The sequence below is a fragment of the Notamacropus eugenii genome, chromosome 4 (assembly GCF_028372415.1).
Source record: "Notamacropus eugenii isolate mMacEug1 chromosome 4, mMacEug1.pri_v2, whole genome shotgun sequence".
NCBI lineage: Eukaryota > Metazoa > Chordata > Mammalia > Diprotodontia > Macropodidae > Notamacropus > Notamacropus eugenii.
The window spans coordinates 55,313,199-55,338,789 of record NC_092875.1 but is presented as its reverse complement, the minus strand read 5'-3'; the positions used below and the strand labels follow the sequence as shown (position 1 = coordinate 55,338,789).

General features: G+C 44.5%; 1 protein-coding gene across 1 annotated transcript; it reads left to right on the top strand.

The window, feature by feature from the left end:
* The first annotated feature begins 1,088 nt into the window (after nt 1-1,088).
* On the top strand, nt 1,089-25,396 carry TM6SF2 (transmembrane 6 superfamily member 2). Its single transcript, XM_072601110.1, has 10 exons — nt 1,089-1,501; nt 11,541-11,644; nt 12,592-12,689; nt 12,784-12,887; nt 16,033-16,115; nt 19,795-19,919; nt 21,609-21,710; nt 22,007-22,099; nt 22,448-22,567; nt 23,587-25,396. Exons 1-10 carry the CDS (start codon nt 1,407-1,409, stop codon nt 23,794-23,796), a joined length of 1,134 nt encoding a protein of 377 aa, XP_072457211.1. The 5' UTR covers nt 1,089-1,406; the 3' UTR covers nt 23,797-25,396.
* The last annotated feature ends 195 nt before the right edge of the window (nt 25,397-25,591 follow it).

Sequence of the window (25,591 nt, the reverse complement as noted above, 5' to 3'; positions counted from 1 at the left end):
GATATCGGAGCCAGGATTAGAAAACCCCAGCCTCCTGTCAGTTAAGTGCTCTTTTCATCAAGCAGTCATTGTTTCAGAGGCCAAAATTGAGGACTCAGTCCTTTTAAAGCCAGGTTTCTGTAAACCCCAATTGAAGAAGATACAATATAGCCATCCAGGGAAAAGTGGATTTAAAGACCCTCCAGTTTAGCTGACCTCTGGGTGAAAGACCTTTGTTTTTTTCTGCTTATGATCAATCTGCTACAGTAGAGCAATCTACTTTTTTGTCATTCAGGAAAATCCACCTGGCCTTTCAAGAGCAGTGTCCTTGCAAAAATTTCACTCAAAGTTTAGTGGAGAATACTCCCCTAGTCATCAAACTACTATTATGAAGTGTGGTGGAAATTAAACAGCCTGCTCTTTTCAGAGCCCTGTGTTGGGAGATAGGGGGCAGCAGGACGATGAAATGAGATCTGCTCTCAATCTCAAAATGCTTTTCTTTGTTTTATGGGTTTGCAAAGAAAACTGCAGGGATCATGTTTTATTTCATCAGATCTCTCCATGTTACGAAATAAGAGAAGGCAGAGGTCATAAATGTCTAACAACTCCTATCATTTGCAAATTTAGGGGGTTAGAATAGATATCTTAGGGTCCCACATACTGGGATTCCATGATCTTTAAGTCTGAGACACTGATCTTGAAAGAACTTCAAGTGTAGAAAGGATCTATAAATTCAATGCGCTTATTTTACAAATAGAGAAACTCGGTGGCAAAAATTCTTTGGTTCATTGTGCTCTCCATTAGGGAACATTGCCTTTGTTGGAATTCTGGAGTTTTTGCCATTTTGGGGGGGGGGGGGGGGTGGGTTTCCAGGTGGGGTGAATGACCTACGTAATTGTTTGGTCTGGGAACACCGCATGGCCCAAACCTGTCCTCAAGATTATTTCAGGCGGGTCGATTAGTCATGGACTGACTCCCTTTCCCTAGTACACCTAAACAGTGTGTGGTGGAGGGGGCCAGGGCTGCGACTAGGAGGAGGGTGGGTGTGGCTGTGACAGAGTAGAGGTCACAGGCCCTTTAAAGGCCTGCGCAGATGTCGAAACCTTGAGTGGAGGGGGAGGGATCGAGGACCGCCGCCGGAGAAGAGCGCCGGTGACCTTTGCATGGGGCTGGGCCACCCAACGGGTGGCGTCGGGGCTTGGGGCCGGGAGCTTTAGGCTCCGAAGCTGACAGCCCAAGCAGGAGCCAATTCCTTACGATACCCGGCAGACCCACCTGAGCCAAGGCGGAGTATCAGTGAGACCCAGACGGGGGCCGAGAACGAGGCAGCTGGCTAGCGGATAGGACAGGCAAGCACCTTGGAGAAGGAGCAACGGGTCCGACCCGCACCTGGCCAGGTGACGTCCACCTTCTGCCTCTCCGCAGTCATGGAGCTCCCCGCACTCTCCGGAAAGGTCACTGCCTTCTCCCTCACAGCCTTGCCTGTCTGCTATGCATTGAACCACCTCTCTGAGCTTTCCCAGTGAGTGCTGGACACGGAAGGGGGTGGGGAGGGGAATGAGAAGGGCGAAGAAGACCCCTGACTCACCTCACCTCACCTCACCATGTGATTAAGAGGCAATTTTTTTAAGGGAAGGATGACAGGGACTCAGGTGAATGCCAGTACCAGGAATGTGGGGGATTTAATCTCTTCAGTAGATTTGCTTTCATTAAGTGTAGGCCACAGGGCTCTGGGGTCTATTGCTTTTTCCAACCCACTTCCCCCATGGCTACCCCCAGGCCTCTCCTCCAAGTGCTAGAGTGTTGGTGGGAGGCAGAAGATTCATTCCTTTTCCCTTTTTCCTTAAGAGCCTAACTAAATTAACAAGATTAGGAATTTCTCCTTTGAGGCTGAAGGGGCTGACAAGCAGATAGAGTCAATTTCTGATGACCCATACTGGTCAGAGAAACAGACCTATGAAGGCTTTGGGTGGCCAACTGGCCCAGTTAGTGGGACAATTAAATGTCCTAGGGAAACTCCTTTCCAGTACTGCCAACCAATGACTGACAGCCAGTCACTGAGCTTCTTCATTTGCCTGGTCCAACATTAGTCTGTGTAGGAGATACAGTCCGCAAACTTCTGAGATTCATGGTATGGTTAAAGACTGGATGCATTACACACTTCCAACAGTTAGAGAACAATACAGGGTAGGTTGACCAAATGTAAAGCTGATAACCAAGGGCCAAGGTTCATGAAAAAGATACGTGTTACACTTCAAGATTACCATTGTGTGACCTTAGCCAAACTACTGATTCTCTCAGACCTCAGCTTCATCTATAAATTAAGAGGCTCATACTAGGTGACTTTAACGGCCACCTTACTCCAGCTTTGACAGCCATCAACACATTTTCATTCTCTGGCAGGGTTGTTGTTTTTCTGGACTCCTAAAAGACACTACCCTCTTCCTTCCTCCTTAATATGGTACAGTTTCCTATTTTACCTTAGTTCTATTTTAAATGAAGTTTCCCTGGATGGATTTTTGAGAGGCACCTTAATGACTGATGGTAGATTCCTTCTGGCAATTCCATTCCATTGTACGATGATATTAACTACCTGTGTGATCTTGGAGAAGTTACTTTGTCTCTGGTTTTCAGTTTCCTCCTCTGTTCACTCCTTCATAGATTTTTGAGGTGGAAGAGTCTTCAAGAGGCAATCTAGTCCAAGCCTCTCATTTTATGAGGAAACTGAGGCCCAGAGAAATCGAGATTTTCTCTTACATCCTTGTCAGAGTCCCCTTACGTCAGTCAGGATTTGAACCCCCAGACTTCTGACTCCAAAGACAATGCTTTTTCTCTGTACCATACTGTCCCTTAGTAATACTGGGAGGAGAGGCTGTTTGAGCTAGATGATTTCTATCATCCGTCCTAGCTTTGCCATGATCCCATGATTGGTCTTCTTGTTCCTATTATCTATTGTGTTCAGTCATTTCGGTCATAAATAGTTATATATAGGGTGTTTTTTGAGAAGGTGGGCCGCTAGGTGGTGCAGTGGAAAGAGTGCTGGGCCTGGAGTCAGGAAGACTCATCTTCCTGAGTTCAAATCTGCCCTCAGATATTGACTAGCTCTGTGACCCTGGGCAAGTCACTTAACCCTGTTTGCGTCAGTTTCCTCATCTGCAAAGTGAGCTGGAGAAGGAAATGGCAAACTCCTCCAGTACCTTTGCCAAGAAAATTCCAAGTGGGGTGCCAAAGAGTCTAAAATGACTGAACAACAATAACAATTTTGGGATGTATGGAGTATTCGGGGAGGACTAGCACCTTTGGTGGAAAGTGTTACCAAGCTCTTTTCATGCACCTTTGGTGTCCACCTCTCAATTCTCACCTGGGGCTCCAAGAAGCTGTTTGCACAGCAGCCACCTCCCAATAAACCATCTTGGCAGATGGGCTAAACCAGTTCTCACCTTAAAGTGAATTAGGGGGATGTCTACCCCAAAGCATGTGAAGACTTCCCCTGGAAGAATGGGCAGATGAGAACAATTTGTTACAAAAGCCATGAAGCAAGTTCTCTGGAGAACTTAGAGGTTGGTCAGACATTGAAGATGGCTGCCATCCTGACTTGTGTCCTGCCCCTGGACTCTAAGGAGAGTCTGGAAGAGAAAGTGAGACTGATGAGTCTGCCTCACTTAAATCCAATCCTCAAGCAAGTTAAGACATCACCCATGATACCACTGGCCTTTTTGCAAAATGAAGAATGAATAATAACAACTGAGTAGATGGCAAGGCTCTAGCAGGAGGGAGACCTGAAAAAGGCCTCTTGTAGAAGGTGGGATTTGAGCTGAGTCTTGAAAAAAGCCTGGAAAATAAAAGAGGCTTCACCTGTGGGAGGAGGAAGAGTATTCCAGGCAGGGGGCTAGCCAGTACAAAGACATGGAGATTGGAGATTGAGTATCCCATTCCAGGAACAAATAAGCCAATGCAGCAAGATCATAGAATGAGATTCTATAGTATAGTGGATAGAAGGGTGGCCCCAGAGCCAGTAAATCCTGGATTAATGTCCTATCTTGGACATGTACAGTCTCTGTGAGTCTGGTCAAGTCATTCAATCTCTTAGCACCCCACACAACTTTCTCAAACTATAAGCTTCATGACAGTTCCCTCTGCATGTCACTGATGGAGAGCATTTCCTTACATCAGAGGGGAATTCTCTACATCAATGAATCACAGGTCTAATAGGAAAAAAATTTAACAGAGGAAAAGAAAACATTCAGACTCCGAAATAATAGCAAGGTATAAAAGGAAAAAAGAAATCTAACTAGTCTCAGACTTGGGGACTAATCTAAACTATGTTATCTAACCATAGTTGCTCAGGCCTGTTTTAGCTCCTGACTCCTTGCCAGCCTCAACACAGAGTAGCTCCTTTCCACCTGGGCAGCTCTATCACACATATTTAACTGATAAGAGTACTTACAGGATTTGAAGTCAGGGGACCTGGGTTCAGATCCTAGTCTGCTATTTACTTGGAGGATAGTTTGGTGGTATAAGGATACCAGACCAGACTTCCTGGTGTCTACCCACATGATCCTCAAGGATAACAGTTTTCCTTGAGGAAAGAAAACCGATGGTGATTAGCAGGAGAATCTCTGGATTTCTAAACTTAACTCAGCTGAATATCCGAGCTAAGTTAAAAGACAAAAACCATGACTTGGGCAGTTACAGGACAAAATCAGTGAATTCTACCTAGGAGCAATTAAAAAAAAAAAGACACAATCTCTCTGATCATTTCACCCCCTTCCAAACATCTCCATTTCCATAGAGTACACACCATGCTCCCAGTCATCTTGGTTCATGGCCACAGTCATCCTTAACTCTCCATTCTCTCACACTCCACACAGCTATCAGTTGCCAAGTCTTGCCAATTCTACAACATCTCTTGTATCCCAGTTCCTTTATTTCTTTTTTAAATTAGATTTATTTTTTCAATGAACAAAAATAAATGTTCTCTCCTTCCCATCCTACCCCACTAAAAAAAGAAAATAGGAAAGGAAAATCCTAGTAACAAATATTCACAGTCAAGCAAAACAAATTCCCACATTGACCATATCTAAAAAACAAAACCATGTGCTTCTTTCTGCAGTCTATCACTTCTCTGTTAGGTGCTGGATAGCATGCTCCAGGCCCCTTTCTTTCTACTCATGCCACCCTAGTTCAGGCCCTCATCACTTCTCAGACTATTTCAATAGCTTCTTCTTTGCTTTTCCTGCTCCAATGAGTTCTACGCATAGCTGTCAAAGTGATCTTCCTAAAGTCACTCCCTCCTCAATAAACTCCACTGGTTCCCTATTGCCTTTAAAGTCAAATAGAGATTTCTCTCTTTGGCATTTCAAGCCCTTCACAATCTGACCTTATCTACTTTTCTAAGCTTATTTTAAATTTCTCCCCTTCTCATACTCTTAAGTTCAGCAATACTGGCTTTCTTGCTGTTTCTGACACACAGTGCTCCATCTCCTGACTCCAGACCTTTGCTATGACTGTCTCCCACTTCTATATACATTGCATCCTTACCTCTGTCTCTTAAAATCCCTAATTCCCTTTAAGATTCAGCTCAAGCTCTACCCTTAACATGAAATCCTTTCTCTCCCCCACCCTTTAGCTGCTAATGCTTCCTCCCCCAAAAGATGTTAAATCTGTTTTATACACACATATATATTGTCTCTCCCCATAGAATGTAAGCTCCTATAGAAAAAGGACTGTTTCTCTTTGTCTTTGGGTCCCTAGTGCCTAACAAAAATGCCTGATACACATTCAGTGCTTAATAAAAGCTTGTTTGATTAACTGATTGAACCTGAAAGACAGGACAGCCAGATCACTCACCTTGCTATCCGCCATAATAATCCTCGCCTTTTTTCAGTTTCTTTCCATCAGAAATTCCTTCCTTCTACCTCTCCTCTTATCTAAATCTTATGATTCTCAAGACTTAGCTTAAGTTTCATGCCCAGCAAGCCCTCCCCGACTTCTCCAGCTTTCACTGTCTGTGTCTGTCTGCTGACCCTCCCTCTCCTCCAGCAATTAAATATGAGCTTAATTTGCTTAATCTATACTCTGTGTTAGTCTTTGATTTTACGGATGCCTTGTCTTCTCAGACACATTGTAAACTCCAAAAGGCGGGACCTGAAGTATCTTCTGTTATCTTTCCTCATTCATCCTGACATGGAACCAGGCACATAGAGTAGGGGTGGGAGAGTTTTTGTGTGGAAAAACTTGTCACCAACCTAGGAAATCAGGCCATTGGGTGAAATCACTTTGCCTTAGCCTCTGTTTCCCAATCTGTGAAAACAAGGCGGTCAGATTTGATGATCTCTGAGGTCCCTTTTAGCTCTAACATGCTATTCCTGGGAGTGTCACACTTTTCTCCACCTGCTTTCTCTGGACTCTGAACCCTGTGGCATAGAGGCCTCCCCTTCCCCCACCATCTGTGGGAGCACAAGTCACATTCTACTGGTTTTGAGTTTTAGTCAATCATCAGATGGAGCAGTCTGCATGTTTGTGACAATCCTTGATGACTTCAGCTGAGGTCAGACCCCCCACATAAAACATGCCCCACCACCCTCTCTTTACCGTTACTCACAGAACGTAGAGTGTTAGTACTAGAAGGGACCTTTAGATACAGAGACTAGAAGGGTCACAGGAATTAGAATTGGAAGGCATATTAAAAACCATCTAGTCCAATCTTTTTTTTTCAGATGAGGAAGCTGAGGCCTAGAGAAGGAAAGTAATTTATCCAAAATCATATAAATAGTAAGTAGCAAAACTGAGATTTAAACCTGATTATAAATAGCATGATGTCATTCATAGCTGGAAGAAACTTTGTGCCCACCCTGTGCTTAGGAAGGAGGGGTACTTAAGGCCAAGGAAGGATGCAACAAAATCCAAGCTCTTTTACATTTTTCTTGACTTTTAAACACCCCTCCCCCCAACACCATGAATATTAAAAATGGAAGGGTGGGTTGGGGTCAGGTTATGAAAGTCTGCTTTGGAATGTGCCTTCAGCAAACTCTTACCTCTCTTTGGCCTCAGCTTCTCCATCTGGAAAATGAAGGAGATGCCCCTTGGTGGATAAGGAAGGGAAGACATGAGGAGAAAAGGGAGAAAGGATTCTGAATTACCTTGCTTAATTATAAGAAATTATATATTTATATGTGCTCATATATGTTTTATATAATTTTAATATAATTTATATGATACATATAATATATAATTATATGAATTATAAGAAATACCAGCATTTCTTAATAATTCTTAATTACAAAATCTTCTTTACCCTTGTGGAAACCTGTAAAAGACATTCCCCTACAGTATCAGGTAGGATAAATCAGATCGATTTATATGATCTATCACGTTCTTTGCATCTCTTGCACTTTCTTGTTAATGTTGTCTATTCAGGATCCTCTGGAACATTCCTGCTCTGGGCCATCTTCCTTCTCCTCTGGGTCCCACATTATCCCAAGTCTCTGCCTCTAACCCTATTTCAGTGTCTATAATCTGTTAGAGAGGATGTGTACTACTTGGGACTCCTTTAGATTAGAGCTTTTTTCTTTCCTCAGGACCATAGTTAGAAAAAAAAAAAGCCAGTGTCCTTACGCAACTCATACTTACTAAAAACAGCCCCTGGATTACCCACCCCCCCTACATCTTCCTCCTTTGCTCTTACTTAAGAGCTGGTGAATGAAGCTGGAGGTAGTCACCCAATAGTGCTGACCGGGTGTGTTATAATTTGGGTCCTCTCATCTCAACGGGGTTCAATCGCCAAAAGGTAATCCTTTCACTCCAAACTGATTCTGTCTCTCCCTCCCCATTGTCGATGTTCCAGACCTTTTCTTCCCTCCTCAAGTCACCCACACCATCCACTCCCCACCCCTCTCTGCAGAGGATCTCTCCTCAAACTTTATTCAGAAAATAAAGGTCATTCACCTTGAGCTCTCTCTTCTCCTCCACTCTATATCTCAAAACCTGGTTGTCTTTCATTGTCTCTTTCTTTATCTATCTCCACAGGAAAATTAGCCTTACAATCATTTCCTTTCTCCTCATCAGTCTCTTCTTAAATACCAGGTGCTGCACCCCTGCAGCCTACAAACCAACCTGAGTCCTTTAAAAAAAGCTTCACTTGATCCTACATCCTTTCAAGCTATCATCTTATATTTCTCTTTCTTTCATGGCCAAGTTCCTAGAAACAGATATCCTCCTTACTTGCCTTCACTCTTCTTACTTCTTCCTCAGCCCCTTGTAGTCTGGTTTCCAACCTTATCACTTAACTGAAATGGCCCTCTCCAAAGGACCTTTCCAAAATCTCTTAAATGACAAGTAAAATGGCATTTTCTTCATCTTTGCCCTTCCTGACATCTCTGCAGAATTGGATAATGTTGACTTTGGGTTTTCTCCTCCCACCATACAATCTCACTTAGTGAACTCATCAGTTTCCCTAAGTTCAATGATTGTAGCTATGAAGATGACTGTGAGATCTTTCGATCTAGGTCTAGTCCTTCCATTGAGCTCCAACTGCCTGTTGGACACTTTTAACCAGATGTCCTGTAGGCATCTCAAACTAAATGTATTCAAAAAGAACTCATTACATTTCCCCAGTAAACTTCCCCTCTTCCAGCATTTCCTATTACTGTCAAAGACACTATCCTCCTTCCAGTTACCCAGGTTCACAACCTTAGAGCGATTCTCTACTCCTCACCTTTATTCTTCTTTCCTCCACATATCTAATCAGCTGCCAATTATTAGATCAACCCATCCCTCATTTTCTTCCCCTTTTCTGCATTCACACAGCCACCACTCTGGTTCAGGCCCTCATCGCAGCTCATCTAGACTATTGCTCCCTAACTGGTCTCCCTGCCTCAAGTCTCTCCCTACTCCAATTCATCCCCCACAGGATTGCCAAAGTGATTTTTCCTAAAGCAGATCTGACTGGGCGACTCTCTTGTTCAAACAGCCATGGTTCCTTATTACCTCTAGGATCAAATTAAAAATCCACTGGCCTTTAAAACTCTTCACAACCTGGCTCCGTCCTACCCTTACCTTCCTCTCTGAAATAGTCTTGTTTTTCTCAAATCTGCATCTTGTATATGACTAGTTATTTTGCCTTTCTTTGTATCTCCTGGGTTTAGCAAGGTGCCTGGCACACAGTAGGCACTTAACGAATACTTATTGATTGACCACCCTCTCTTCTTGCATACCTCCCCTCTCTGTATTTAACTTGTACTTTATATTTTCTCATAGGGATGTATACATATACATATGGCCCAGAGGAAGCAATGGATAAAGCCGAGTCAGGAAGACCAGAGTTTGACCCTTAATCTCTGTCTATCTCTGTTTCTTCAACTGGAAAATAGTTGATAATGATAGCACCTACTGCACAAGGTTGTTATAAGGATAAAATGGGCAGTACTTGTAAAACCTAAATGCACTATATAAATGCTGTCTAGCTCTCTGCGTCCCTTCCTGTTAGAATGTAAATTCTCTGCTGGCCGGGACAGTTCTGTTTTTTTGTCTTTGTATCCCTAGCAGTTCCCACAAGGTCTTTCTGATACATTGCTTTCATCATTATTTAATTATTTTTCAGTCATGTCTGACTCTGAGACCCCATTTGGGGTTTTCTTGGCAAAGATCCTGGAGTGGTTCGCCATTTCCTTCTCCAGCTCATTTTACAGATGAGCAAACTGAGGCAAACAGGGTTAAATGACTTGCCCAGGGTCACACAGCTCTTAAGCATCTGAGACCTGATTTGAACTCAGGAAGATGAGTCTTTCTGACTGCTGGTCTGGTACTCTAATCACTGTACTACCTAACTGCCCCCACTGACAGATAGTAAGTGCTTAATAACTGTTAGTTGATGGATGATTTGATTGGCAGCATCAGATCCAGATAAATTCAGAAAAGAGAAAAACTTGAAGTGAGTTATTTTTAAAGAAGAATGACTAGGACAAAACTTGGTGACCAATTAGGTGGAGGGAAGTGATGAGGGATTGGGAAGAGTCAAAAACAATATTGCTGAGCATTTATATAGCTCTTTAAAGTTTGCAAAATGCTTTCAGGGGAGTAAGCATTTATTATAGCACCTACTACGTACCAGCACTGCTAAACTCTTAAGCATTAAGTATCTCTAAGTGTTATCTCATTTTATCTTCATAACAACCCTGGGAGGTAGGTGCTATTATTATCCGAATTTTACAATTGAGGAGATGGAGGCAACCAAAGTCTTGCTCAATCACACAGTTATACAACTAGTAAGTTTCTGAGGCTGAATTTGAATCCAGTTCTTCCTGACTTCAGGCCCACTGCTCCACCTAGTTGCCTCTGCTAGCAGCAGAAATAAGGAGACTTGGAATGATGATGGATTTGGCAGGAAAAGGCTGAATTCAGTTTGGAACATGTTGAACTTGAGGTCCCAGAAGAACCCACAGATGGAGATGTTTGGCTGGCAAGTCAGGAAGACATCTGGAACTAGAGTTCAGTCAGTGGAGAAGTTGGGGATGGAGAATTGAGAATGGATGAGAGACTTTAGAGAAAGAAACAGGCTGAGGGTCTTAGGAAGTTGCCCATATCCTCCCCACTTCTAAGGCTGTCCCTCTGAGATTATATCTCCCATTTACACTATCTGTATCTTGTAGGTATATAGTTGTTTGCATGTTGTCTCCCCCATTAGACTGTGAGCTCCTTGAGAGCAGAGACTGTCTTTTGCCTTTCTTTGTATCCCTAATGTGGGGCAGCTAGGTGGTGCAGTGGATAGAGCACCAGTGCAGGAGTCAGGAGGACCTGAGTTCAAATCTCACCTCAGACACTTGACACTCGCTAGCTGTGTGATCTTGGGCAAGTCACTTAACCCCAATGGCCTTATCCTGGGTCATCTCCAGTCATCCTGATGAATATTTGGTCACTGGATTCAGATGGCTCTGGAGGAGAAGTGAGGCTGGTGACCTGCACAGCCCTCCCTCACTCAAAACAAAGTCAAGTGCAAATCATGTCATTGTTTCTCTGATGGCATGGTCTTCTTTGGCAACGAAGGATGAACACACACACACACACACACACACACACACACACACACACACACACACACACACACGTACTTAGCACAGTGCCTGACGCATGGTGATAAGTACTTGTTGATGGACCAGGAGGAGAAAGGGGAATTTAAGAAGTAGTGTTAAGAAGACAAGTAGGAGAATCAAGAACATGATGTTAAGGGAAGGAGAGTATCCAGGTGGGGAAGTATCCACCAGCGTCAAAAAATGCAGAAATTTACAGCTTATTACTCATATCACCTTGGGCAGGTCTATTTTGCTCTTCTATAATGAAGACTATGAAGATGCCACCAGATTTGGAAATCAGGTCACTGGTGACTACAGAGAAAGTTTCAATAAAATGATGAGGGCTGAAGTCAGGTGGAAGGGAGTAAGTGGGTAGTGAGAAAGTAGAGACCCTGGACCTCAGGTTCAGACCAATGGTTCTGCCTGATAGTTCCAAGTGTCAGACCCTATTCCCAATCTGGGCACCATCCTGACTCCTTATTTACTTTCCAGTCCCTTGGGTATGGCTATCCTGAGTGCAATGATCCTGGCTCTACTGTTTGTGGCCATCTCCAGTCTGTCCCAGAGAGAGATCTCTCATGACCCACTTTTTGTTGGTGAGTCCTGGGGGGTAAGGGAGATGGAAAATTGTGGGAGGGTTAGTGAGGGAGAAGCATCTGTTGCCATGACCTTTGATTTAGTGCCCTGACGTTAGACTTGGGGACTGGTATCAAGCAAGCATGTGCCTAGCATGCTTCCAAATCAAGGAGTCCTAAGGTCCCTTTCAGCTCTGTCGTTTCATATTCTAGGTTCTCAAGTCCCCTCAGCTCTGATATTCTGTCTCCTGAGGAATCTATCTTGCTCTAATATCCAAGAACCTCTCCACTTCCAGCTCTGATAGTCTGTCTTCTAAGGAATCTTCTCTCTTCCATTCTGTGTCTATATCTATAGTCCTCCCAAGTCTGATATTCTGTGACATTCCATGTTCTCTACCTAATGTCTTTCTGGCTCTGACCTTTTATATGTTCTAAGGGCCCATCCAAATTTAGTACTCTGTGTACTAAGGAATCCTTTAGCTCTGACATTCTGTGCTCTCTGGAGGGTCCTTGCTCTGACACTGTTACAAGGGCCTTCCTAGCTTTGATGTTATTCTGTATTCTAAGGGTCCTCCTAGTTTTGACATTCTGTGTTCTAAGGGTCCTCCTAGTTTTGACATTCTGTGTTCTAAGGGTCTTGGGAAGTTGCCCACCTCCAGGGACATCCCTCCTCTCCATTTTCTGGCATTCAACACTGACAGTCTTTGTTCTATGGTCTAAGGATCCATCTAACTCAAATATTCTATGGTGTTTGGTTACATTTGGGTCCCTTGCTAGTCAAGGGAAGTAGTTGGAATTATATCTCCCCTCCCAATAAGATTATTAGTCTTTGAGAATAGGGACTATGTAATGTTTCATCTTTGAATTCCAGTGCCTAGAGCCTTGGACACATTGCTGAATTAAATTACCTTGGCTGGGCCAGGGATTGGGGGCAGGGGGAGTCTGACCTGTCTGTGCTTTTCCCACAGTGTTTACCATCTTTTCCTTCACCTCCCTTGTCGACTTGTTCATTGCCCTTGAGGAGGATGGCTATGTGACAGGCCTCATGGAATTCTATACTCGGGAGGTAAGCCCTACCCTTCCCTGATTTTGCAGGAAGTACTCATGAGCAGTCTCCAGCCTGGGCTTACACCTTCCCTTCTGTTGCTTTGTTACTCCAGAGAGAGCCCTATCTGCGCACAGCCCATGGAATTTTTAGCTGCTACTGGGATGGCACTGTCCATTATCTGCTCTACCTCACCATGACAGGGGCCATTACAAATAGGTAAGGAGGCTCCCTGGAAGAGTCAGGGGGCAGGAAGAGGAGAAGAGATTCTTTGTTGGGGAAGGAGGAGGCAGGGAAGGCATCAGGGGCTAGGACTTAGTAAGCACCTCCTAGAGGAGATAATGAAGTTAATTCCTAGGGTGCAATTCTTAGGGTGCTGCTTGATGTGTTCTGGGTTTGGGACTAAATTGGTGAAACCAGGAAATTCCCAAGACCCAAGGGGGTGTAGGAGTCATATAACCCAGAATTTCAGAGCTGGAAGTAACTCTAGAAAATAAAATCCAGAACGTTAGACTTAAAAGTAATCATAGAACACAGATCACAGGGTATTGAGCTAGAAGGGCTCTTAGAACCTAGAACCTAGATTGGAAGAACTGGGAAGGACATGAGAAATGATCTCTAGGGGTGAGAAACTTGTGGCCTCATCACGTGGGGTCTTCTAAGTCCTCGGGTGCAGCCTTTTGACTGAGTCCAAAGTTCACAGAACAAATCCTTTTATTAAGGGGATTTGTTCTGTGAAGTTTGGATTCAAAGGGCCTCATTTTATATTTATGAAAACTGATGCTCAAAGAGGGGGAAATGATTTGCTTAAGGTTCCAGAGGCAAAGAACCCAGTCTCTTTCCTGCCTTCCTCCAGCCTTTGCTTAAAGACCTCCATGATCTTCAGAGAGAGCTCATTGTACTCACTTTTGGATCACACTAATGATTAAAACCTTTTTTCTTACATCAAGCATAAACCTGCCTTTTCTCAGCTTCTGCCCATTGCTCCTAGTTTTGAGCTCCAGGGCCAAGCAGAGTAAGTGTAACCTTAATACAAATGCTTGAAGAGAGCTTGTCTTGTTTTCTCCAATTTAAATATCACTAGTTCACAAGAGGGCAGCTAGGTGGTGCAGTGGATAGAGAGCTGGGCCTGCAGTCAAGAAGACTCATCTTCTTAAGTGAGATACTCTCACTTAATCCTGTTTGCCTCAGTTTCCTCAGCTCTAAAATGAGCTGGAGAAGGAATGGCAAACAACTCCAGTATCTTTGCTAAGAAAATTCCAAATGGGGTCAGAAAGCGTTGGACATGATTGAAACAAATGAACAACCAAAAGATGACAGTCTGGATAGAGCGCCTGGATAGAGCTCATCTTCATGAGTTCAAATCTGCTTTCAGATACTGACTAGCTGTGTGACCCAGGGTAAGTCACTTAACCCTGCTTGCTTCTGTTTCCTCATCTGTAAAATGAGCTGGAGAAGGAAATAGCAAACCACTTTGGTATCTTTACTAAGAAAATCTCAAGGGACATGACTGAAAACGACCAAACAACCAAAAGTTCATAAGATCATAGATTTAGAGCTGGAAGGAACTATTTTACAGATGAGGAAAATAAAGCGCAGAAACAATAAATGACTTGCCCAGGGTCACATAAGTAGCAAATATCAGAGCTGAAATTCAAACCCAGGTTGTCTGACTCCAAAGTCAGTGGTTTTTTTCCATTTTGCTTTGCTGCATCTCTGGGGAGTTCTTTCCGCCCATCTTTATATGGTATGATCTCAAGACCTTCTTCATCCCAGCTGCTCTCCTCTGGACATTCTCTAGCTTTTCAGCATCCTTCCTAAAGCATGACACCAGATCTGAATATAGTACTACTGATGTGCTCTGGACATTATTAATTAGTCACTGAGTGTCATGAGGATTGGTTGAAGGATGTTGCTTCCACTTGAAGAAAAGAGGACTTAGGAAGTACATAATATCATTCAATTCAACACAAGAAACTGATGTAAAGTACCTACTATGTTCCAGGGACCATGGTAGGCACTGGTTATTCAAAGACAAAAATGAATCAGCCCTTGACCTCAAAGAGCAGGAAGGGATATGACATCTCCCTTTGAATATGTTCATTCTACCAAGGATTACAATATTTAGATAGATCAGCACATACAAAGTAATATGAAATAACTTGTGGAGGGAGATAACCCTAATAATTGAGAAGGGAGAGGAGAAAAATCAAGAAAGGCCTCATGCAGGACATGGCACCTGAACTGTGCTTTGAATAAAGCTAAAGACTCTAAGAGGTGACCATGAGGAAGGATTACATTCCAAACGTGACGCATGGAGGTGAGAGAATGAGTACAAGGAAAGCTGGCAGGCTGGTTTGACAGGAAGGAGAGTCTGAGAAGAGGGGGAACACAAAATATGGAGACATAGTTGGGAGACAGATTGTTGTTGACAGCTTTCGTGAAGACTTTTTACTTTCAATAAATATATATTAAGTACCTATTATTAGAGGACCTTGTGGTAAGCAGTGGGAGAGAGAGGAAGGAAAGACAAGAAATAGAAAGAAAGGAAGAAAGAAATAAAGAAAAAGGAGGGGGAAAGGAAGGGAGAAAGGGTTTTAAATGCCAGACTGAGGATTTTGTATATTACTATAGAGCTAGTAGGGTGCCACTGAAGACTGTTGACTAGAGAAGTTACTTAGTCAGATGTGAATTTTAGGAATATCAATTTGACAGTGAGATGGAGGGAGGGTAGATTAGATAGGGGAGAGCCTGGAAGCAGGGAGACCAATTAAGAAACTATCTTCAGGTATTTGAAGGGCTGCCAAAAAATCTTTAGCAAGTATTGGTTGAAGGAAATGGGGATGCTGAGCCTGTAGAAGACTCAAAGGGCATATAATGGTTTGTAATATTTGAAAGATTGTCATGTGGAAGAAGAGGGATCAGACATATTCTGTCTGACCCCAGAGAACAGAACTAGAAGCAGTGGGGTACAGTTGCTGGGAGGCAGATTTTGACTCTACATATGGAAAATATACTAACAGTTAGACTGTGCCACCCCCCAATGTCTACCCCCCCATACTGTTCCCAGTAGAGAATTTCAAGTGAAGGTTTGATGATCATTTGCTAGGAATGCTTAGAGAAGATTCCAGCACTAGTTCAGAGTAGGCTAGATGTCCTCAGGACTGACCAAGGGAGTCAGAATTCCTACTGGCCCTCTTCTTTTATTGTCCTCCTACCTTGAACCCTTCTTTGACTCGGTTTCCTTGCTTGCTCCTCCATAACCCCTCTTTCTGGGTGGGGTATCTATCTCTACAACCCCTTCACCCATTCACCTATCTGAAGGATCAAGAAAGTTGCCATCTTCTCTCCCTATTTCCCTCAGGAAGAGATATAGAAGCCTTGGGCTATATTGGCTGGGATCACTGGTCATGAGCATCATGGTTTTTGTCCCAGGAAACATCCTTGGTAAGTGCCATGCCTTTGAGATGTGCCACATGCTTGGTAAGTGACATTCTGGGTGCCAAAGCTTCAGAGGAAGGGGATTGGGAGAGAGGGAGAGAAGAGAGCTTTGCAACTTCATCTAGGAGTCTGGAAAGGTCAGACACAAGGCCAGTAGCTTCTCCACCAGTTCTGTCCCAAACTTCTTCTTTACCACCCTCCCTCCCCCAGAAGAGGCCATTTTTCCCATCTGGAGAAAGATGACTGATCCCACTTTCAGTTCTGGGGTGTGTGTGTGTGTGGCGGGGGGAGGATTCATCTTGCCAGACATAGCCTCTTGCCGGCAACTTTTGGGAGAGACTCTTCGCTTTCAATAAACATTTATTGAGTACCTATTGTTAGAGGCCCTTGTGATAGGCATTAAGAGAAAGAGGAAGGAAGGAAGAAAAGAAAGGAAGGGGAGGAAGTAGAGGAGGGAGAGAGGAAGAAAGGAAGGGAAAGGAAATTAAGGAGAGAAAGTAAAGCAGGGGTGGAGGGAGGGAGAGAAATGAAAGAGGAAAGAAGAAAGAGAAAGAAAGAAAAGGAAGGAGAGAAGGAGGGAGGGAGGAAAGAAGGAAGAGAAAAAAGAGGAAGGAAGGAGAGAAGAAAAGGAAGGAAAGGAGAAAGGAAGAGAAGAAAAACAGGATGGAGAGGAAGGAGTGAGAAAGGAAGGGAAGGAGGGAGGAAGAAAATAAGGAAGGAAGAAAAACATTTATTAAGCACCTACTATGTGCTAGGCATTGCATTAAAGACTTAGGGATACAAATAGAAAAACAAAACAGTCCGTGATTTCAAGAGCTTACATACTGAACTTTTCAGCTTCAAGTTGTATGGTCCTTAGGGTGCAACAGTAAAGCAGATGGTTACATGTCTTCTCCAGTGTCCTTTCCATTGATGAAGCCATATCTATTTCTGACATTAAACCACTGGATAGTGCCAAGGACTTTGGGATGAGACCTTTCTTGTCTGGATATGTGGCTACCCATTTTCTGGATAGCTATTAACTGCAGCATCTGCAGAGGAAGGTGCCTGGGAGTATCTTCACAAGAATCCTTCATCTGGACAGTGGCTACAGAGGCCTGTTCAATTCCTGACCATTTGCTAAAATCTAAAGGAAAGGTTACCTCCTCCAGAAAGTTTTACCTGATTTTCTTGGTCAGTAACACTGTCTCCTTCATCTTACGTTGTACTTGGCTTATCCTTTCTTACGCATGTGTCACTGAATTGGATTTTTTAATTTTTTTTATCATATTGATATTTTTTTTTAATTCTATTACATTCATCTCCAAATATAGCCTTCCCCTTTCCCCTTCCCAGTGAAACATTTGCTGTAACAAAGATTTTAAAGGGAAAAAAATAAAATAGCCCAGCAAAACCAATGAACACATCTATTGTGTTTGAGAGTATATGTAACATTCCACACTCACAGACCTTCGCCTCTGCAAAGAAAGGCATCTTTATAAGGGGCTCTTATTTATCCTAAGAGCCTGGCCAGTTAACCTCTAGCTTTCATATTAGCCCCATGGAGAAGATTTCTTCCATTCCACCATTACCAACACTGACTTCTATCCAATTCTATCCAAAACGCAAGACCCCCAGAAATAGCAGTACCCCCAGACCACTAGCCTTGTTGCCAGCTAATCCCCTGTGCCACTATTCAAGCTTCCTTTTTTCTTTTTTCTTCCTTCCTTCCCTCCTTTCCCTTCCTTCCTTCCCTCCTTCCTTCCCTCCCTCCCTCCCTCCCTCCTTCCTTCCTTCCTTCCTTCCTTCCTTCCTTCCTCCCTCCCTCCCTCCCTCCCTCCCTTCCTTCCTTCCTTCCTTCCTTCCTTCCTTCCTTCCTTCCTTCCTTCCTTCCTTCCTTCCTTCCTTCCTTTCCCTTCCTTCCTTCCTTTCCCTTCCTTCCTTTCCCTTCCTTCCTTTCTTCCTTCCTCCCTTCCTTCCTTCTTTCCTCTTCCTTTCTTTCTGTACTCACTGGCAATGGCCTCTACAGATGGTATGGCTCCAGCCTCCTGAGCAGCCACAGTTCCTGAAGACTCAGTAGGGATAAGAACTGGACTTGTGATTTTATTGGCATAGAGAACTCCTGATAAGGAAACTCTCCACAAATGCAGGTCAGCATCTTCCCTGAAACTTAGAGTCTTAGCAAGTTGCCTAGCAAACTGAGAGGCTAAGTGATTTGCCCAGAGTCACGCAGCTGGTACAGATCAGAAGTGAAACCTTAAAACCTTTCAGTGCTCTGTGGAAGTGAGAGCTGTTGTTACCACAGCTGCTGGGAACTCAGTTATCCATTCATCTGCAAACATTCACTGGCCATTTTCACATACAGTGAGTCCTCCTGTGCTGGGCAGCAGACAGAAATGGATAAAACCAAAGCCCTTACCCTCTCAGGGTTTACTGTTAAGAAGAGGAGATACAGGCACAGACTTGGAAATATAAGGCAGACTGTGATTAGAGCTTAGGAGAGAGATGGAGGCATAGGGCTACGGGGATGCAGAGGAGGGAGTGATTACTGCCAATTGGAAAGGGGTCCTGGTGAATCTGTGAAAGCTCCCTGGAGGAGGTGACATTTGGCAATTGAGGTCTTGATTACAGGATAGGATTTGGACAGACAGAGAGGAGAATAAGGTTGTTCTAGATATAGGGAGAGTTTGAAAGCATGTGTAGGGAATTACAAGGAAAGTAAATGTAGGGTCAACTTTTTATTTTTTCAGTAGGGGAAAAAAGGCAGATAAGGCTAGAAGGGTGGTTGACCTGAGATTTGCAGAGCACCTAGAATGTTTAATCTGATGAATATTCTCTTTATTTGATGGACAATGATCAAGGCTATGTTTGGCTATAACTCTTGTTTCTCTGTTTTAGAAGGTTAGACTTGGCTGGGCCCTTAGAACACTGAATACAGAATTTCAGAACTGGAAGATAACTTTACAATGTGCAATGTTATAGCTGGGAGTACCTTAGAATACAGAATGTCAGAGGTAGAAGGAACCTTAGGACATAAAGTATTAGAGTTGGAAGGAATTATAGACCACAGCACTGAGAGGATTATCCAGTCTAACTTCACTTTGCATATGGGGAAACTGAGGCCCAGAGAAGATGGGACTTGTCCTAAGTCAGATGACTAGTGGCAAGAGAAGGTATATGATCCAGGCTTCTAGTCTCACATGTCTCTGTTCTTTCTACTTGACTGTATTTTCCCTGCTCTATCCAAGCCTTGCTAGGTAAAAAAAGTCTTTCTCTACCTTTGGATCTGAGGTAAGGGTAGGAGTCATGGACTTTACAAGAGGCAGCTAAGTGACACAATGGATAGAGCTCAGAAGGTAGAGTCAGGAAGTACCCAGTTCACATCCTGCTGCAGAAACTTACTAGTTGTATGACCCTGGGCAAGTCATTTAACCACTGCCTGCCTCAGTTTCTTCATTTGTAAAATGGGGGTAGTAATAGCACCTACCTCCCAAGAAAATCAAATGGTACAGTATTTGTAAAGTGCTTCACAAACCTGAAGGCACTATCTAAATTCTAGCTATTATGCTAGATAGTATTTACTACTAGGACCAGCTGCAGGAAGAGCTTTGGTGGGGAGATGGAAGAAAGTGAAGATGGTACCCAGGGCCAGGACCAGCTCTTGGATCCTCCCTCTCAACTGAGCATTCTGTTCTCTACTCTCCAGGCAAGTACAGCTCTGAACTCCGACCGTCCTTCTTACTTAACATTCCCTACATGTTGATCCCTTGCTGGGCTGGCCTGCACCTCTTCAGCCAGGCTAGGGGCCGAGCAGGCTACACAGTCAACATGGTAAGTCTCCTTACACTCTCCAGTGCCTCAGGTCGGTGAAGGACTCTGTCTGCCTGTACCTTCCCCAGCACATGGGACAATGGAAGGAGCACTGATGGGGGGTAAGGGAGGGGGTGCGAAGTTCTGGCTCATACATTTCCTGTGTCACCTTAGGCAAGTCACTTTATGTGATCGAGTGTCAATTTCCTCATCTGAAAAATGGGGATGTTTGCACTACAACCAGGGTTGTTGTGAGGAAAGGGCTTTTAAAACTGTAGAACACTAGAGATCTGTAGGCTATTATTTTTTTAACCTCCTGACCAAACAGCAAAAAGGTACCTTATCATAATTACTTTTTTTATTGTAAGATGCTATCTCCAGAAGGCCCTTATGAGGATGATAGCTAACAGTTTTACAAAGGGTTTTAAACAAATGATTTCATTTGATCCTTGTAACAGCCATGTGAAAAATATGCCATATCCTCATTTTACAGATGAGGAAACTGAGGAAGACTGGTTATGGGACTTTCCTATAGTCACATGGCTAGTAAGTGTCTGAGGCAGCATTTGAACTCAGGTCTTCCAAGTCCAGCACTAACCACTCACTGCACCATCTTGCTGCCTTTGTGATGATAAAACTCATAGTGCTTTCTGTAGTACTCTCACCTCTGTTATTTCCTTTAATTTTCACAACAGCCCTGGAAGGAAAGTAGTGTGAGTATTATCCCCATTCCACAGATGAAGAAACAGGCTCAGAGAGAGAAGGTGATTTGCACAAAATCGCACAGTAAGAAATATAGTTGAGACTCTAGCCTGGGTCTTCTCCAACTCCAATGGTCCTTCCCATGTTGTATATACGTTATCTGGAAGGTGATGAATGACCTGTCAGATTTCCTTCCCCTTTGAGTTCAGGGTTGCAGGCCCCTGGACTCTTGTTTCCCTTCACAGAGTGAATTCTCAACCCCAGCATCCTGTTGTGCCATGAAATCTCCTATCATGAAGTGTACTTGAGGTTCAGACTGAATCCAGAGATATGATTGGGACAGAGGCACCAGCAAATAACTGGGTCTAACTTAAGGATGAGGATCCTTAGGGTTAAAAACTATTCAGCTTCCCATCTCTCCCCACTCCCCTCAGGTCTGGGTTTCTCTCCCTGCTTCTAAGACATTGGAATTATCTATTTCCTGGCCTAGGATGCATCCCTTTCCTTTGAGCATCAGTTCTGTATGGCCCCAGACTCCTGTGTCCTCTCCTGACCTTATAATCCTTTTCTAAATCCTACTATATCCAGCTACCTATTGGTAGAATCCAGGTTTGTAATGGTGATATTAGTTCATAGCCAAGTGTCAGTGTTTGCTGTGTGAGGATCATCCAAGCTGGGATCAGAGGAGCTTGTCACTGGGCTGGCATCAGGGTGATGAGAGTTAAGCCTCAGTATCTCTCAAAGACCATTTCCCAAGGGCACAGAGTGGGTGGTAATCAGCCTCAGTAGAGGGAACACACAAATGGATGAGATCACACATCTCTGAAGTAAGTTAGGACCACATGGTCTCCCTTTGGAGCCTCCTTTCTCCGCTCTCAAGCCTTGTGCTGCTTTAAAAAAAAAGGACCTGTTTAGTAAAAGCTAACCCTAACAACCACCCATTATCTGATAGGGTCTCTATTTCTGGGGGTGTCTCTTGCTCTCTGGGTGTGTGTGTCTCTTATATAGATCGCTGAAGAGCATAAGAAGGGGCTGCTCCAGAGGCCCTGGGACCTGGTTCTCTTTATCTATCTGCTCCTGGCAGGATTGTTCACCATTTTCCGTGGCCTGGTGAGTCTCCTCAGTGGATGTCCCAGGGGACTGTCTTTCCCTAAAGACCCTTCTTCCTCAACTCTCCTCTGCCTCTAGCTAGACTATCCCAACAGAAGCTCTTCCCTGCTCCAGGCCTTTTTCCTTGGGGAAAGGCCAGATTTCATGTAGCCAGCCTCCTCCCATAGGGATAAGTGCTCTGAGGTTGGACCAAGGCTTAAGGGCTCAGGGGTGCATGGTGATCGATGCTGTAGCACTGTCCTTTGGAGCTTTTATGACTTGGCAGTACTTAGGCCCAATCCTGTTTGTGCCTCCAGGTGGTCCTAGACTGTCCCACAGATTCATGCTTCATCTATGTGTATCAGTATGAGCCATATCTGCGGGACCCTGTGGCATATCCCAAGATTCAGGTAAGATTGCCCTGGCCCCAACACCAGCATTGGCAGGGATTCCACAGATGAGCACCCTCAACCCTTCAGAAACCCCTCATGTTTCAGGACCATAACTGCCTCCTGGGGAGGGCTGGAGGGGGGCCTATGCACTAGGAAGGGAGAGGAGATGGCAGAGGGAAGCAGTTTGGTTCCTGACCTCTGGCTGTCTCCTGTCTGAGGGGGAGACAAGAACTCTTCCTGATCTGAGAGGGGAGTTTGGGAATATCCTTGACATAACCTGCTTCCTATTTTTCTGGGGATTGTGGAGGTGGGATGGAGGGGAAGGGAGCCATGGGGATGATGGACTCAGATCTCTTTGGTTTCCAGATGTTGGTGTTTCTGTTCTATGCCCTGCCTTTTTTCATCCTGGCTGCTTATGGACTCCTGTGGCCTGGCTGTGCCTGGCTCCCAGACTGGGCCCTGGTGTTTGCGGGAGCCATGGGCCAGGTGAGGGGGGAGGCTGCAAGTGGTGGGGAAGGGGAGGGGGAAGATGGATTAGATGGGGCAGGAAGATCAGGGCAGAAGTCTGTCCCAGTGAGTTAGGGCAAAACAGATGTGGGGCCTTTTTTTTTTTTTAAATTCCTGTGTGTGTGTGTGTGTGTGTGTGTGTGTGTGTACATGTATGTTTGTGTGTATGTGAAAAAGAGAGACAGAGAAAGAGAAGGAGAAAAAGAAGGAGGAGGAGGAGAGTGTGAGAAAGGAGGCAGGAAGAAAGGGAGAGAGAGGGAGGAGAGAGCATGAAGGGGGAAGGGAGGAGAGAGCAAGATAGAGAAAAGGAGAGACAAAGGGAGAGAAAGAGAGGGAGGAGAGAGAGAGAAAGACTGAAGGGTAAATTCTTAAGTTAGTCACTGCTATCCCCAGTGGAGAAAAGTCGTTAAAAAGAAGTAGGGCAGGCAGAAACTGCGACCCAGAGAGATTGAGACTCAGAGAGTGGGATGTCCAAAAAGACTGATATACACTAAGATCCACATGAATTAAGACACGTACAGATTGAGAGATGCAGAGAGAGACTAAGACACTAAGTCCAGGCTAAAACACTTGCTAAAGGGAGATTGAGGCAGAAAGAAACAGCTGCAGAGCCACACATAGAGAATGAAAGAAATCAGAGTGAGACAGTTAGTGTTGGCTGGGCCAAGTATTGGGTGGATAGTACTGAAAACTGAAAGAGATTTAGGGTTCCTTGCAGAGCAACCCCATTCCTATTCCCCTACCAGGGGTAGGGAACCTTCGGCCTCACAGCCACGTGACCCTCTGGATCCTTAAGGCAGGCCCTTTGAATCCAAACTTCACAGAATGAATCCCCTTAGTAAAAGGATTTGTTCTGTAAAACTTGGACTGAGTCAAAAGGTCCCACCCAAGGACCTAGAAGGTCACATGTGGCCTTGAGGCCACAGGTTCCCCACCCCTGCCCCTAGGATTGCTGGGGTGTGCTGACCTCCTTCTCACTCTGCTTTTCTCTGTGATAGGCCCAGTTCTCTCACATCGGTGCCTCAATGCATCCACACACCCCCTACACCTACCGAACCCCTGAAGATGTCTGGTACCTCCTCTTTATCCTCAACGTTCTTTATGCTATGGGGCCCCACCTCCTGGTCTACCGTTGCCTGCGATGGCCAGCCTTTTTCCTCTCTCCCCCCACCCTCAGCCAGCAGGAAGAGAACAAGAAAAAACGTTGAGAGGGTACCACCTGAGCAAGGACCACTGGGACTGCCACTCACCTCCTTGAGGACCAACCTCATTTCCCTAGCTCCGGCCATTGAATCATTGAATCTCAGAGTTTGAAATGACCTCACAAGTCAACTATCCCAACCCTATCTGATGAAGAATCCCCTTTACAAGACTCTCAACAAGTGGTCATGCCATCTCTCCAATGAGAGGAAACTGACCACCCTACCTCAAAGCAGCTGATTCCATTTTGGAGAGTTCTAAGTGTTAGGAAGATTTTCTTTACACTGAGAATTTTCCTTTGAAGTGCTGGAACACTGAGCCCCAAATTTGCTTCTTTGTAAATTCTGCCCTTTGCTCCTGGTTCCACCCTTTGGGGCCAAGCAGAATAAGTCTACCTGGCTCCCCTTCCCTGTGACAGCTGTTCAAATACTTAGTAATCATGTTACTGCTAAGTTGTTTTTTTTCTCTAGTTCCTTCTACTGATTTTTATATGGCACAGTCTCCAGTTCTGATCACCTTCCCCTGGTCTTGTCATTCCAGAAGTGGACAGAGGCCTCCATCAATGGTCTACTCAGACTACCAAATGTCACAGAGCATTGAGCCAATCACCTATTTCCCTTCTCCATCTTCTCTCTCACCTGACCTCTGAGATGAGAGTGTGTGCATGGAGTGACTTGGAGGAAATACCCTTTATCCTCTGGAGCTCCTGGAGGCTGGGAGACACCCCTCCTCCAAGTCTAACTCTCCCCTCTCAAGTCCTCCTGCCGAAGGTTGGGGGTCCAGATTCCCAAAGCAACTTCAGACTCTGAAAACAGATGCCTGAGGCCCCATGATAACATATCATAGTTTACAAAGCTAACTATTATATTCTCGGTTGGACTTTCTAGACTCCTCCTGTGTGAGAAAATACTTTTGGGGGTGGAGATGAGAGGAGAACCCTAGAGATGAACTAAAGTTTGAGTGAGTGGCAGGCAAGTGAGGGTAGAAGAGAAAAATGACCTTGCCAGGGCCTTTACAGCAAAGTGGTATCCATGATGGCAGCAGGTGAGGGACCCAATTGTGACTTGGATAAACACAGAATCTTGAAACCTTAAAACTGAAAAGGACCTTCAGTATTGTCTATGGCCAAATCTATCATTTAACAAATGGGGAAATGGAGGCCCTGGGAGAGGAAAGGACTTGCCCAAGATGTCACAATGAGAAACTGGTAGATTTTCAAACCCAAATCTTCTGACCCTAGGTCCAGTGCTGTGTTTTTTGGCTGTAAAGAGATGTGGGGACCCATAAATCTTTCTGGAAGAGAAACCAGATATCTGGGCTAGGCAGAAGGAAGAAAATGATCAAGAGAAGGGGACATGAGGAACAGCAGAGAGTGGGTGAGCTCAGCAAGGATTCAGACTCATCTGCAGGTTGGCAGGGCCTCCACTGGGCCAAAAATGGACTGGATGCAAGGTGGGGTGGAGAGAGGTTTTCAGACCAGAAGAGCCAGAGGAACAGTTTCCAAAGTGGGATTCCTCTTCTCTGTGCCTGGGTTTGCACTCTCTGTGAAGACTTCATGCCTTTGTCATTCTTGTTTTCTGCAGTAAACTGACTTGTTGAACAAAGACATTTGGCCTGAGCATGTGTGTGAGAAGGAGAGTAAGGCATGTCCCCAGGGAGGAAATTCCTACCTTCACATACAGACAGCCAAGGTCAAAGACAACCACGGTTATCCCTTCCACCTCAAAGCTTTTCCCATAATGGTTCTGATATCTCATGGGTCAGTATAAGAAATTAAATGGAAATTTTTTGGGAGTTGTGCAG